Source organism: Blennius ocellaris (assembly GCF_963422515.1).
Source record: "Blennius ocellaris genome assembly, chromosome: 1".
Lineage (NCBI taxonomy): Eukaryota > Metazoa > Chordata > Actinopteri > Blenniiformes > Blenniidae > Blennius > Blennius ocellaris.
In genome coordinates, this window is record NC_137650.1 from 29651986 (window position 1) to 29668774 (window position 16789).

Below are 16789 nucleotides of genomic sequence, written 5' to 3' on the forward strand. Positions count from 1 at the left end.
TGTTAAACTATAGCTTTTTTTGGTGAGATTACAGCTTTATTGCTCACAGTAATTATCATTCACATCATTGACAGAAATGGAAAACAAAAACATGAGGTTATTTGTTTATTTCTTTTAATTGTGCAGGACACGTGGTTACCCGGTTCTCTGTGCGCCCTGTTGAGGGGCGAGGGGGGGGGGGGGGGTATCGCTACGGGCAACCACTGGCTCGTCCTGATCTCTGAAAGTTGCTGCAGCCGCGCTGGGCAACGACTGGTGACGACTGGATTTAGAGAAATGTTTTAAAAATCTTTCCACCTCCACTATTTTTTTTGTTTTTTTGTTTTTTTTCTTTGGAAAGTTGAGCAGAGATGACGGACATACTGCGGCTGGTGTCAGAGAAGGACAGACAGACTTCACCTGCTCTGTCACAGCTCTCTAAAGACGGTGGGGATAAGTCCTTTATTTAGTTTTATGCATATTTAAATTTTCCCACACACTGTGTTGATAAAGTGTTTAAATAATCCCGTGGCGACACATGTATGGCTGTTTTCCAGATATTCACTGTATTTGGGCCGATGTATCAGCGTTCATTGAGCGTCAAATGATGTTAAATAAGGTACGTCTGTCTATCTGTCTAGCTGTCTATCCATCTATCCATCTATCCATCTATCCATCCATCTGTCTCATGGTTTGGCCTGTGGTAACAGGGGGTCCACCTGGCAGGACTGGGGACGTTCACCTTCTCCCAGCAGGAGCTGGACATAGGACACAAGTTCACTCTCGTCCAACGACCCGTCTTCATCCTGGCCGGAAAACTGATGCAGTCCCTGGGTCTGAAGCAGGCCCGGCCGCTGGCTGCAGGTGAGCCCAGAAAGGACAGGCTGTGATATCTGTCAACAACAATTAGGTAACACTTTTTGATCAGGTGCCAGCTCTAAATGTTTCATAAGCTGTATTCAATTAATTCACACAGCTAGAATACATAATTTAAAGTTTTCAGCCCAAAACAACTCCCAAAGATGGGAAAAATCCTCTTCAAGTATTGTCCTGAAGGAGAAATTGTCCACCTTGGAAGCATCTGGAGGAAAATTGATCTACAATCAGTTTTACGGTTTGTTGTCGTGCCATCACTAACTTTGGAAAGAGAAAGAGAAAACTGTGTAAAAGAGTTTTACACATCAGGAGGTGCTTAGTTGTTATGACAAACTGGATATGTGAGAAAATACACGTGTTGCTTCAGTGAAAGCTGTGCTCTGATTATTCATTTGATCAGATACAAACTATGCAACTATGAAGCTTAAACAAGACTTAGATGCACGTTGAAATAATGTTTCTAAAATTCACATTGTGTTTTGGTTTTCTGTTGTAGCAACATACATACCAGTGGTGCAACTAAACTTTGCAGCCGTGTCAAAGGAGTCGCCTTTCAGTCGCGACGCGGTGGAGGGCTGTGTCAGGGAGACTCTCCTGATGCTGCTCAGAACTCTGGCCTCGGAAAAATATGTGCTCCTCCCTTTCGAGGGAATAGGAGTGCTTTCGTTCAAGAACAACAAGGTCAGCTCGTTTCTGTCTAATCCTGTGATTCACACTGGGGGTTTGTATCGGCTCCTTTTCAATTCTATGTGGTTCGATCCTCTGTGCCTCAAAGGTTCAGATGAAATTCAACAGAGACTTTATCAAAGCCATGGATGGAAGCGGTAAGCTGCTGTTAGCCTTTAACAAGGTGAGTAAGCAAGTGATTTTCTTTTTGTATTTCTATTTGTACATGTTTATTACAGTGTATATGAGCTATGTGTACTTGTGTCCCACCAGAGACCTGGGAGCAGTGCTTCTCTAATGTCTGGTGGACTTTCCAGACTTCAGAGGCCACAGACTGCCAACCCCATCACTCTGCCCACTGTGTGTCCTCCTCCATGCAACAAAGCTGGGGACAAAGACGGACATCGAGTTTCTCCAGCTCCAGGCCAGAGGAATGCAAGAGGTGAAAGACGCTCTCACAGTTCACTGACAGTCGGGGCAGGGGGTCTGACTGTATTTTAATTAATCTAAATTAAAACGCTTTCAAATCTTTGATGCAAAGAAAAAAAAAATAGAACTGGACCAAACTTCCAAAACATACATATGTTTATTTTACTTATGTAACAGGTATTGTTGTGTTGTTGGTTTTTATGATTATGATTATGATTATGATTATGATTATGATTATTATGATTATGATTATTATCATAATCATTATCGGTTTTGAATGGGGATCATTTTATATTTAGCCAAAAAGATTCTTTTTATACAAGATGGAGTGATAAACCGTTTCAAAAGGTAATATAACTCTCACCATTGGCATCAACAATATCACATTATTTATGCTCTGTTTTGCATAAACATGACGCTTGTTGTGATTCTGCGACAACGCCAACTGCTTTTGATTGTCTCCAATGATTATCCAAAGCAAAAGCAATGAGCTCCTTCCTGTAGCGTCATTTTCACCAGACAGACGTGAGACAGGCTTGTCAGCATTGTTTCCAGAGCTCTGTTGTTTTGTTGCTACCTTTGCGGATTACATGGTTGTACCAACAGTTTGAGGTGGACTTCTTATTATCATGTTATACAAAATTACTTGAAGGCTCTGTTAATGGGCTCTATAAAAAAAAAAAAAAGCAGCAAACTTTATTTTTTTAGTTCTAGCTCTGTCAACATTAAGTAGATAAAACAGGGTCAGACAGGCTATAGATTGAAGAATAATAATTGATTTGAATTTGCCGGCACAACAAATGAGGTAGGCGCAATCACGTTGATGAGCTGTGAAATTACGCAGAGTGTTTTCGTGTGTCGACAGACGTTCCACAGCAGAGTGGATCTAAATCCCACCAGCCTCTGCAGCCTGCCAAGATGAAAGCTGACAGCCTGTCGGAACAACCTCCTCCAACCCCCCCTATGGAGGCCACAGACAAGTACTCCACACACACACACACACACACACACACACACACACACACACACACACACACACACACACACACACACACACACACACACACACACACACACACACACACACACACACACACACACACACACACACACACACACACAGACGAGCACAAACACACACTGTGAAGTGGTTCAGCTTGCAGGTCCATTCAGGAAAGTGAGTCAGTGACAGCCGAGAGCTCAGTGGTGGTCTCGTATTGTCCCCATGCCCCCGAAGCGGCTTCCAGATGCATTAATGATGCAAAACTAGCCATGGGACAGATTCCTCCTCTCTCAGTACCGTAAACACACACACACACGCACACACACACACACACACACACACACACGCACACACCCCAGAATCAATGTACCTGTTGCTTCTGGGTAAGTTGGATTGGCTTACAGTCGTGGATTCAGACCACTTGCTATAAGCCTATCGTGTTTCTTTATGGTTTTAAAAAAAATCTGTTGTTTATTTTAAACTTTTTGTATCAAGTGAGCTTTACAAACAGTCCAAACATATTGCACAGTTGAAATCTCCAGGTATGACCACAATGAATTCAAACCAGGTGCCCTAAAACATAAAAACATACAAAATAATGAGTTCTAGCCCAAAAGACGCCCATTTACAAACATAACTTACTAGAAATAACCAAAATCTCACAATTGTCTCGATTAACAAAATAAAACAAAAAGCAAACATTAAAATGATCAATTGAGACTTTAAAGAAATAAGGCAACTCCTTTTTTGCAGGCAGAGCCACTGAGTAAAGAATAAAAACATACCGAGAGCATCTGTAAACACATCAGCTTCATCAAAGAGAAATCAAAGTGTAGATGCAATAGCCGCAATTTATCTCTTTACTATAATATCTTACTGAATCATAACACAGGTCACTGTGAAATATCATCATAAAACTTGCATTAAGAGTTCACTCTATGGACTCAAAGTTAATGAATCTGTTTTCCCTCGCAGTGGCACCGCGGCCAACTCAGCGCAACACAGTCCCAAGCTGGAGAACCAGGACGGGAACGCGACCTGCTCTGGTCACACCCGTGCCGGACAGGTGAGAGTGCAAAGTGCATAACTTGTGTCGAGTCACGGTGAAAAGCAAAGAGGGCATTGACATCAAATGACATTTTGTCGGTCTTATTGACATGACGCTCACTTCTGCTCTCAGCTCTGACTGTGGCTAAATGTTACACTTACTGTCTTGACATGCAATGTGTAGTTCTTCAGTGTGACCTGATCGGATCTCTGTACCATCGTCCTGCTGCATTGCTCCCTGTAGGAGCTGTGTTATCTTTGTATGCAGCGGGCCCAAAGGAACGTGCCGGTGTACCTGAGGGAGCAGCAGCAGGCCGAGGAGAAAGCTCAGGAGAAACTCCTGCTGCTCAAGGAGCAACAGAAAGACGAGAAGTACATGGAGGAGCAACAGGTGTGCACTTATAGCACCATTTTACCCTGAATGAAGGAGTATGAACTAAAAGAGGGAGCCATCCAACCATTGCTTATATTGACTGTCCATCACAGTGCTCACAGGTCTAAAAGTAATCTGTATGAGAAACGTGATTTGAAACTCAGCAAGCAGCCTTTAACTCTCCCGTCGACAAAGGTCGATGATTGATGACCGACACGTCTCACTTTAGTGAGAGATGACGGCCGTCATCTCCTGATGCTGCAGCGAGTGTCCCAACGATAAAGTGAAAAGGCTTTGATTACAGTAAAATCAATTCATTTACAAGTAATAACCAATATATAATGTAGCTTGAAATGAGATCCCATATTCCTCCCCTCCATCTATCTTTTACACCACGCTCCCCAACTCAGGATCACACCCTCGAAATCACACCGATGGGAATGTTTACGGTCAATAGTTAACCCGAAATGCAAGTCTTTAGACTGTGGGAGCAAACCAGAGGGCGCACAGAAATCATGAACAGAGAGGACATGTAAATAGAATCAGGATTATTCTCACAATGATAAAACGGTGCAGACCACTACAACACGTCATTGTTTGTCTTTTACCCATGAATTTTTCAATTTTCATTGATTATATCTGCTTTGGAATACAGAGAGCAATTGTTTTCGGTGGTTTCAAGAATAATAATGATAAAACATTACTGTTCTTGTTCTGTAAACAAGTGGGATCCTAGTAAAACAATGGACACGACAAAGTAATAGGGCAATAAAACTTGTAAAATACCCCACCCCTCCAAAAAAAAAACAAAAAAAAAACTAAAGTATGTTCCCAGACTGTTTGGTGCCAGACAGCTGAGTAACACTTTTATTTGATTTGATGTGCTCCACCATGGGACATTTGCGATATTGTACTTGAAGATGGACAAACTCAAAATGACTTGTGCAACATTCTTCCTCAAATGTTTTCATGTTCATTAAAATACTCAGCAACAAAAAAAATCTATGAAAAAAAAACAGTAGTCAGAAACAAGACACTAGCAATTAAACTGCCTTAAAATTATTATAATTAACCCAGTAAAAAAGCACATTTTCATTTTTCTTGCTGTCACATGTATTTTTCTGCCAGGCAAAGTTGAATGAACAACGTGAGCATGCAAAGCAGGTCGCCACCTTCAACCTTCAGATGTCAGAGAAGAAAGAGGAGGGTCCCTTCCCTCCGTGCCTGGTGAGTAGAAATGAATGTGAAAGTGGCGGTATAACCTTTGTAACGCCATTTCCCTTGAACTGTAATTTTAGCAAGTTCCCCCGTCTTCTTCAGATTCTCTGGACTAAAGGCAGTTACTCATTACCCTGATGTAAGATAAACCCATGACTGAATAACAAGTCGAGCTCATTGCCGACTAACTGTGGTCTCTGCTGAACCTGCTAACTCTGTCTGAGGTTGCGTTTCCCAATACTTCTCCACAATAAGTTGGAGGATGTTTATGTGAAACAGCAGCGTGACTTCCCTGTGAACCTTGTTTGAATTTTTAGTGTGTACACTTCCTTCTCTGACACAAGAATATCAAACTCCAGTGCAAATAATGAAAAATACCACACTGGATAGCAGCTGCTAAATGTACATGCAGAAGAATGAAAGGATTAAAGACTTATAAATCAGGAGGTGCAGTTTTGCTGACACTTAATACACTTATTTTACACACTCGCACGACACAAGGGACGATTCCCATGAACCTCCAATACTTTCTGCCTGTGTTGTACTATTTATTTATTCCTGTATGTTTGGCTTCATTCATTTGGGACGTACCAGCGAGAGCTGCGAAACCTTTTCCCTTTGTTTCATTCATTGTAATTATTAGGATTTACAACATAAAATCTACCGTCTTACATTCATAATATGAACTTCGACCGTTGGATTAAGATTCACACACTTCAATCTCAATATTTGTTGCATTTTGACTTTGTAGTCCTGAATTTAATTCTTATTTATTTGCAAAACCAAAATGCCAGAATGTAATTTTTTTAAATACATTGTTAAACAAATGTCCTTTGAATGTGTATTTCATCCAGATATAGAAAATTGAATTCCTGCTATTTATAATATTATAAAAGTGGTTCACAAAAAGCGTCTTTGAGAAATGACTTTTACTTGAGCATTTTCAAAAACCAAAACTCCAACTTACATTTGAGTACAATTTAAACTAATAAAAAGTGATTACGCATGTGTACTTCTTGCTAAGTCTGTCCTTTAGTTAGAAACAAACACTTAATTTCTCCCTTACGTTCTTGTAGTAACACCTCATTAACGCTGAGTATCTTCACTGGGTGGCGTTCAGAATTCATTCATCTTCCCGACACGCCCCCTCACACCTCCCCGAAGGGTCCAGCAACATCACTACATGAACGATCTGGAGAGGCAGATCGGAGAACGCCGCAAACACGAGGCTGAAGACCAACAGAACCGTCTCCTGGTGGCGCGACTGGACCAGGTCCAGCTCATCCAGGAGTGAGTAACAGTGGTGAACCGCCGGGAGTGTGAAGTAGGGCTGTGTTGCTGGAAATCACGTCTGTGTGTGTGTGTGTGTGTGTGTGTGTGTTTGTGTGTGTGTATGTGTGTGTGTGTGTGTGTGTGTGTGTGTGTGTGTGTGTGTGTGTGTGTGCGTCACAGGATTACTTCGCAGAAGGCTCAACAGCTTCAGCAGAAACAGGAGAAAACACACCATTACAAGAAGGCTTTGGATGCTCAGGCAAGAAAGTACAACACAGTAGTTAACATTCTTGAGTGATACGATTTCAAAAACGCTTCCTCGTCCTTGTATTGTGATGGCAGAAACAGCCATTTATGTCAGTGTTGGGATGAATGAGTAAAAATAAAAATTTTCTAAATCAATTATGTTGAATGTAAGAAACAACCGACTAACACTTTTGACAATGTAAGGGCACTGAGATATTTAGCATACAAAATGTACTTTAATAATATTGTGTTACACTGTGGATCAAACTCCAAATAAACACAGCTATTCTTGAATAAGTCCAAAATGATCATCGTAAAAAACACAGAATTATGCAACACAGACTGGGAAAAGCTGAAAATGCTGTATATTAGTGAATTTTTCAATAGAAATATGTTAATTAATATCTAAATATCATTGCCTCTTTGATGAGCTTCTACTGACAATTGTAAAATTGTTACTAAAAAACAAGCAGTTTCAGTCATATTGGAAGAAGTTACCCCTTCAATCACTAACAGGCCAACGTGAGGTCAAAGACACATTACAAATCGATCATAAACATCCAAAACTTTGCTTTTATGTTGATGGTTTTGTGTTTATTGTTTGAGTGCATGTAGTTTGTGTTTGTATCGGTGCTTTTATTCATCTTTGCATTGGTAAAAGATTTCAATTGGTGTCACCACTATCAGACAAAACATACAAAGAATGTGCCGAGAACCATGTAACAAGCTTAATATGAGTTATCAAATCCCCACCCCTCTCCTGAGTTAGATGACATAATATAAAAGATGGTTAGATAGCTATAATCATATTGAGTAGACTTTAGTAGGACTCATGCATCTGCCTTCCACGTTAATTATAGTCTTTCACGCAGCCCCCTTTAATTGTCCACCTCTGATTTGATGTTTTACGGCAATAACCACTATTATTCGTCTATGTTAATCTCTATAAACAGAAATTTCTCTATGAATGGAGAAAGTCTAGGCATGACAAGTGATCCATGCTTTGATGGGATGCAAATAAGCAGAAAAACAAAGAAGTGGACTGGATTCAACTCAAAAAATAAAAACATTTTACTCCCTTGAGCTCTTATATATTTAGTTTTTTTAAGGAATGATTCTTTAAATGTCTTCTTAGTAACATTTTTAAATGAACTTAATTATAAATGGTTACTCAGGATTTCATAATTACAAGTTAATTAATTTCTCCATACTGAGTCCATACTTCTTTTGCAAATCAATTCTGTGGATTCATGAAAAATCCTCAGCTTGAAATGCACTGTTTTGTTTAGACTGAGGAAGATTATAGGTCAGAGGAAGACAGATATGCCATTTCAAGGGACTGATTACAGACAGGCTGTGCTGCAGAAACTCCCTAAATCCCGTGTTCACTTTTTCTTTCTTGTAACCCTCGGCATCACCAACTACATTCGATCTGAAATGAGCCCGTTTGATTTCTACTTCCTCAGGTTGGGGTGAAGAAGTGCTGGAAGCCTGCCGAGTGCCAGCCTGATGGATCCAGGCTCAGCCGATGTGAGACAGCAGCCGACATTGCAGAGAGCCGGGACCGAGCACAAAAGGTCACCTTTGTATTGTATGTCGCCCACGTTGGCATTTCAGCAGTGATCTCATGCATGCAGCAAAACTCCAAGTGTTGTGGAAAACGGGCATACACTTGTTATTGTGTGCACAAATGTGTGGAACAGAATGCAATGAGGATTTAATCTAAGAAAAACTACTTTTGCCTTCATGAACATGAAATATCAGGCTTGTCTTGTTAGATATCAGCAGAGATGCTGCGATAACCATGGTGAGGTTAATTTCTTATGCAGGCCCACCGTGATTTATATCTTTATCAGTTATTCTTTGTGTTGTGTGTGATACCACTCATGGTGTTATTCTTCATTTATCATCGATTTGCCTTGTATTACAGAAACTGTCGTCTCTCCAACCGTATCATTTTAAAACTTATTTTCTACATATTTAATTGAATGCCATGCATTCCATATGCCGGCAGGTTTTCCAGGTAAATTTCGGTACAGCGACTCAGAGAAAGAAGAACGAGCTGCACAGCCGCCAGCTTCAGCTGGAGAAAGAGAGTGAAATGCTCAGACACAGCAAAAAGGAGTAAGTGGATACAATTCCAAATGATAGAATTTGATTACTGTCATGTGGTGAAGAGAGTAAAAATACAAATTTTCTTCCTGTTCAGACTAATATTGGATCGCATCAATCGTTTTGAGAAGAGGCGGGATATCAATAAGTCTCTGAAGAATGAGTGGTGTCGCAGTGTTAAGCTCAAACACATGCGGGATGAAGAGGAGCGGCGCTTTCTGAGGTGTGTGGAGGACGGGAGATTACCCTCACCAGACCTTTTTTTTTTTTTTGTTATAATCAGGATGTGATTTGCTCGATGAAAGCTGCAGTCAAACTGTCAAGCTTCAGTCAAGACTCACGTGATAAATTCTTATGTCACACTCACCATACGCTATCGTGAGCACTGAGCAACAACTTTATAACTTGTGTTTCATAAAAGTCTTTGTATGTAACAGAAGTTGTGGGGTTGTATATGTATAGAGACACAAAGGAGCATTTAAAAGTCCTGATTTTACAGCGTTAACTCGCAGTGTATCTGCTCATTCAGTGGAAACTTAACCGATAATAAAATAATGTGAGGCTGCTGCGTGGAGTTGACGGTTAACACAAACTGTAAAGTTGTTCTTTAAAAGTAAGAATAACATCAGAGAGAAAAGGGGAGTTACGGAAAGAAAAAATACAAGTCACTATATAAATCTTCATCTTCATTTCGGGTTTTTCCCCATTGGTTGGCTGAGTTAAATGACATCAGACAAAATACAGTGGAAAGAAAACCATGAAGATGAATCATCTCACATATTACATTATAGAAACATGCACATGAGCAAATAAATGTTTAATATGTGCTGATGTAGTATACCAGACACTCAAAGTTCCTCAAATTGTACGCCACTTTAAATGCCACAAATTCGTCATGTCATATACATATTAATCATATTAAACATCATCTGGTTGTACAATGACCAAGGAAAATAATACCTGAACCATTTATATGCCTCTTACTAGAATATTAATAGATTAAACCATTTCCATTTCTATGTTGTTTTTTTTTAATATAAATTGGTTTTTATATAAGATCCTTTGCTGAAGCAAAGTGGTCTCCCACTGAGCTTTCTGTGCTATTATGAGAAATACTACCGGTCTAAATGATTAATACAACTACTTTACAATAATATTTCATTTGAGCTACATCATTGAAAACATGAAGGAAAGCCCACGTTAGTTCCAATATATGTTTTTTTCTCCTTGTTTTCACAAGCTGTGCTTTGTTTGATGAAGGTTCGGTTTCATCCGGAGAAACGACTGAGCTCGTTCGTGTGTCTTCTCATTGTGGTCCCTGTGATCAGGTCTGCAGGTCAGCTCCTGGTCGATAAAATTGCGGAGTACCGACGCTGCTGCCAGTGTAAGAGGAAGACCACCAACTTGGGAGAAACCAACATCTGGAAAGACTCTAATTATCTCTCTGGCTCACAGTTTATGATCTGAACAGTGAATCACTTCAGCGTCGATACCTCAAAGCCTGAAGAAGACCTCAAACTCTCAACTCAAAATGTGACCCCCCCCCCCCTCTCTACATTTCATAATGGAAATCTATGTTCATTAGATGTCTAATTCCTAGTATGCTGGATTTTCTGATTCAGCAGGGAGTTATTGTAGTGTGTGTGTATTTCTTATTTGTTCTGTTCGCTGGTTATACATAGCACATTCATTCGCACAGTGACATATTCATTCCTGGAATAATTGCCTGATCTGACCCATCATGCTGAGTGTCTAAAATCTTAATTAAGATATAACTTCAGACCCTAAATGGAAGGTTTAACATTGAGAAAGACGTAATGCTTTATGACGCGGAGTCCAGTGTTTCGATCCTGACATTTGGGTCATAAAATTTTGTGTGACTGTCTCTCTCCATTTGGAAGGATGGCTGACCTGTCCAGACTGTATAGTCTGTATATACTGAGGTGCAGATACGTACACACACACATGAATCATACCGCTTTCATCACCAAATCGTTAGATGTATGGATGGATAATTACTGTAATTACTGATCAGCAAACCCACATTTTTTAATGGTACCTCAATTTAATCTAAAAAGAAAAAGAAACGTCTAAAAATGTGGGTTTGTCCTTTTATCAACTTTGTCTTTTAAAGTGACTGTTATAACATAGTAAAGCCCCATACAACAGTAATATAGCATCTCTCTCTCTCTCTCTCTCTCTCTCTCTCTCTGTCTCTCTCTCTCTCTCTCTCTCTCTCTCGCTCTCTCTCTCTCTCTCTCTCTCTCTCAACATGAGATATCAGTTGTATTTTGTCACTGCTGTGTGTGAAGTTGACAACTCAGCAACCACTTATTAAATTTCACATCCTGATTTTTTTTTGTTTCCAGTATTTTATTGACATCTCAGTTGAAAACACTGAAAACGGTTGACATTGCAATTAAAAAGTGGTGTACGCTATCAAGGCAATAGTTTTTGTGTTTCCAAAATTACAGCACAAACATTCAGCATACAGCACAACTCCCCTTGTGTTTTGCTTATTACATAAGAATCTATTCAAACCTATTCAAACATCCTCCACAGTACATATCTATCGCTCCTTTCTTGTGAAGTCCAGACAAAGACCAATCGGTGGGTTTAATGAAAGTGCTGCAGGTTTAACCAAAGTAAGTCAAAGAGATTCTCCTAATCTTTAGAGAAAGAATAAAGCTTCATGTTATTGTTACTGTTTCACATGCAATCATACTTGTATGCTTTTATTTATGTAATTTATTTATTTAATAGTTGGCTGGCATGCAAGCAAATATGAATATCCAGCTGTTGTGCATGCATGTGTATGCAATCATGCAATAGTTAGTGTTTTTCATAAAGCACTTTGAGTTTCTTACTATTCTCTCTGAAAAAGGCTATTTGATTAAAGATGTGTTGGTTTGTTGATCAATGTTAATCGGACTAATAAATGCAATTAAAAATAATCAATGTGAGTTTATTCTCTTAAGAAAAGACACAGTCTGGGGAAAAAAAAACGTACGTGTGTACTAGTATATGTGTATTTTTGGGCTTCTGCCAATCTAATCTAGGCTACCGTCACACAACAGTGACGGTCTTTTATCAGTGTTCAGTATGAAAAGGAGTAAAAGAGCCTGCTTGTGCTGACTTGTCCCTGTCCCTTGGGCACTAAATACTATGAGGGGTGTCTGTCCTGCATCTGAACTCAGGGAGTGTGGACAGTTGTCTGTTACACAATACAATACACAATACAGAGAAGTACATCACTGACAAAGAGATGAAAAGCTATAGAGGGCCTCCACAGGGCCTCACAAGTTAGTGAGGACGGGAGAAAACACAAGTCGTTATTTACACGTTTCTCCATGAATCATTAAAGTAAAGTGACGCAAAGATCAAAGTTTAAGAAATTAAAAAAAAGAGATAGAGCTCGAGAAAATATGGGTCATTGAAATGGGAGGGTGGGTTCCTACAATGGGGAGTGTTTATAAGATGATAAATGTCGGATTGCAGGAAAATGAGAATATTGTTCTGGCTGCGGTCCCAGTTCCCTGTGAAGCCAGAACTCACTTAATGAGCTCATGGAGGCATTTCGGACGCCTTTGTGGTGAAACAGATGCACGTCAAATATCCGCTCACAATCTGGCTGATTAATTTAGCGACTGCACAAAGAGATGTGTGTGTGTGTGTGTTGTGTGCTGTGTGGTTGTATGGAAACAAACTCTGATGCAACGCATCACAGGATAGAGCCACTAAGAGGGATCCATTCCCAGAATTCACCCTGCAAACATAATGATGTTTGAATAAGCGGCATGAGAAATTTATAGTTGCGTCAAACATCCCATAGGACTCAAGAACTGGCATGAAAGCAAGAGTTGCTTTGTTCCTTGTTCATATTATTTTAGTTTCAAAGACGCACAAGCCAAATAACTATAAATTATTTTAAGCAAACCGTGGGGAAATTCCAGAAATTAATACCAAAGTCAAAAACAAAAGTTATTCATTATGTCGAACTCTGCTTTGAGTGCTTGTTTGTGGCCGTCGGTGCCGTCTGGTTTTGAACCGCCCTACCCCCTGCAAAGTACGGTGTTGTGGTGAGGTCGACATGTGAATAAACAAATCCCTCTGAAATCTCACGTGGAGAACGGCCTCGGAAAAGGAAGTGAGGAAACACACACGGGATGTTCAAATGATCCATGCTTCCTGGCTGAGGTGGGAAAAGTGTCAGGCATTCCTCACCTATTGGGAAAGATATTTATAGTTTTGAAAAAAGAAAGAAAAATGCAACTGAAAGTTTTTACTACAAGTGATGTTGTTCACTGCAGGAATGTGGTAATTCTTAAATTTTTTTAAATTTTAATCACTATGCTGGGGTAGTGTGGGTATGGTCCATGTGGAGTTAGTGAGAGGAAACAGGCAGCTTTACTTTATACAAACACAAAAAAACCCAAATATTTAGAAGCACTTTGGAATCAGGTTTTAAAGAACTAGTTCAAATACATACAACGAAATGGAGCTTTGACAACCTCAAATCACATCAATATGCGATCATGTTTAGTGTTTGGTGCAAAAACTCAAATTCTTCTCACTTACAAGGTGAAACACAGTTTATTACATGAAGTGGTAGTTTTCTGAAGGTGCAGTATAAATAATTGCAGAGACAAGATGCCCAACTTTTCCTGGATTCAAGTTGTTGGAAAATGTTGTCTTTCATGCAAAAAAGCAAAATGGATTTCACTTTTCGCCTCACATTGTTAATCACGTTCAGCCATTCACACACACCAACATTCACACACACACTGTCATGCAAAGTGCTCAATCCGTCCACTGGGAGCAGTTTGGTGTTCAGCGTCTTGCTCGAGGACACATGGGGAAACAAACCTGCAACCTTCTCATTGGAAGACGACCGCTCTTACCGACCGAGACACAGTCGCCACAAGATTGAGAAATGCTTGGGAAACACTGAAACTGAAGCAACCACCAATTATGATTGTGTAAAGAGTGAAAAAGGGGAACGTGGTTGTTTCAAGAGTGTGACACAAGACACATGAAATTCAAACAAATGCCAAAAACTTTTTAAGTACAGTAATGAAGTACATAAGTGAGGAATTAGTTTCATTTTACACCCGTATGGTGAGTTTTTCAGTTTTCCGGGACGGAATTGATATCTGTGTGTGTGTGTGTGTGTGTGTGTGTGTGTGTGTGTGTGTGTGTGTGTGTGTGTGTGTGTGTGTATGTCTATTATCTCTATTATCAGTCCTGTTTCCTGCACAGATTTAATCCTTATGCGGTTTTCTGGGAAATCAGTGTTGGATGAAACACGGGTATTTAGGACTTGGACACGAGCATTAGTGACTGACCTAAAACATTATGGAGTTTCTATTGTCTTTGGAGTGTTTCGGGAGTAATCAGAGGGGTGGAGGGCGACGCCTCTTGAGGCCTCCTTGCCCCCCTTTAAGAGGCAGCAGGGGACCAATGACAACAGACTTAGTAATGTTTGTCATGCTCATGATGACCGGGAGCAATTGAAAATGGGTCACGTAAGGATGAATTTTCTTTGGCGAAGACTACAAAGGAAGTCACAACATCTCATAGAAATGAGAGTGTAGTTCCTCTGGCTAAAATCTCAGAAATGTTTATAATGAAAAATAAACGAGAATTACAGTGTGTGTGTGTGCGTGCGCGCGCGCGTGTGTGTGTGTGTATGTGTGTCCTGTCCTCCACTGTTCCCATATCCCCAGGCTGGAGTCGATCTAATGGATATTCATCCTTATTTCACTGGCAGCCAGATGGCGGTTGGCTCTCTGACAGTGTCCAAACTTCGTTTCAGATCCAGATGTTCCCACCCTGCCCACACGCCATCCCTCGATGACCAAAAGCGCAACCTCCATAAACCGAACACATCATGACAGCAGGCGGGCTGTGTCGCTGAGTGACGGCCAAAACAGGATCAATAGATTTCACTCTGAGAGAAACAAATCAAGAAAATGTCTCTTTGTGTGATGTAAGGCAAGCTGTAATTTGTGGAATATGGTTTTAATAAGTAAAGAAAATTACAATGCTACTTGTGAAACATGATGTTGTGCAGACATTATTATTGATATGAAGGCCTCAGAAAGTTTCTTTGTGAAACAGATCTGAGGTTTTTTTTTTTTATGTTTTTTTGTTCTAGTGTTCCTCGACAGACTTTGATTACTTGAGATTTCAACCGACTTAGTGGTTAGGAAAAAGGAGGTTCTGGCAAACTTTGATTTCAATGTTGACAGGATGATTTGAGGAGCAACGCACTAAATGTCTTCTTAATATTTTCACCGTTTTAAAGGTTTTCACCCTTGGCTCCTCTTGCACAATGGATCATAAAATTACCGTTTGCAGCACAAAGCAACCATTATCTCGGTTTTAATTCATCAGTTTCATCCATGACAAAGAAAAGGCATGTTTTTCCACAATAAGTGAATATTACACAGACATGCATGGGGCATTCAAGCAGTTCTAATATTCATGACAATAGTTAATAGACAATGGTGCTCTGAGATCAATTTGGCTGAATCACAGGGTTCACTGGATCATGGCAGCCTTGCTTTCATCACTCAGATGATGATTATTTCAACAATAAACCCACAGCAGGTCTGCCAAAACTGTGTCAATTTGAATAAATTGTAAAGTCACTATTAATCCAATGCATCTGGGATACTAGTTTGTCATGTTTAGGGTTATGGCTGGTTGGAGTTGATCCCATGTAACTAAAGGTGAAGGCAGTTTTCACCCTGGACGGCTCACCGGTGTATAACTGGGCAAACACAGGAAGACAGTCAACACAACAAATATACATTTACAGGCCATTTATCATCTCTAATTATCCTCACGTGCACTTTTTTGGTCTGTTGGTATCCATGACTACGTGCAGTAGTTCATCCAACAGTCTTTTAAAATTTTTTTACATGACCCTCTGTGGTGGTGACCCGGGATGGAAGCAGCCAAAACACAAAAATATAGCGTCTCATTATATTTTGAGGAGCATTTAATTAAGATATTTTTGATACATTTGCCCACATTCATTCACACAACTTGTAAATGCATTAGGATGCTCTGCAGTTGGTTGTGCAGAAATTTCTGTTCGGGAGGTTAAAAATCCTGAATGGGAAGCCATGACTGAAAGTTTGAGGTCATTGTTTAGTGACTAGAAAAATTCTGCTCCCTCTGAAGGTCAGTGCACATTTGACAAGTTTGAAGTCGTTAAAGAGCAATAAAAGTGGTGATATATTATATTGTGGTTCTGTTCTTCATTAGCCTTGTCTTTCTGGTTGTGTTTGGGATATTATTAAGCACACTCGTGATCAACGGTGGTCTCAGCGTTCACGAGAGCCTTGTTGGACAGTGTTGCATGTACCGGTAATAAAATCACAATGTCTACAGGAGGCTGATGACTGCGTGAGGAAACGCCAAAGACGATGGTGATGATTATAATGACGATGATCCAAGAAGATCATATTCATCTTCAAAAGTAAGGTCTGTTAAAAATTACGGTCGTGTTCAGCACAACTGAGAACCGGAGGCTGTTCGGCCGAGATCTCAGAAACAAC

The 16789-nt window shown here is 40.1% G+C and overlaps 1 protein-coding gene across 1 annotated transcript; it reads left to right on the forward strand.

Moving 5' to 3' along the window:
- Window positions 1-350: 350 nt before the first annotated feature.
- Window positions 351-12041, forward strand: LOC308131303 (coiled-coil domain-containing protein 81-like; the record flags this gene model as incomplete). Its single annotated transcript, XM_080498000.1, has 16 exons — window positions 351-426; window positions 537-598; window positions 690-843; window positions 1352-1536; window positions 1631-1705; window positions 1795-1963; window positions 2816-2930; window positions 3929-4019; window positions 4245-4391; window positions 5502-5600; window positions 6712-6881; window positions 7044-7122; window positions 8576-8686; window positions 9124-9233; window positions 9319-9444; window positions 10550-12041. 16 exons carry the CDS (start codon window positions 351-353, stop codon window positions 10686-10688), a joined length of 1908 nt encoding a protein of 635 aa, XP_080354126.1. The 3' UTR covers window positions 10689-12041.
- Between the last annotated feature and the right edge of the window lie 4748 nt (window positions 12042-16789).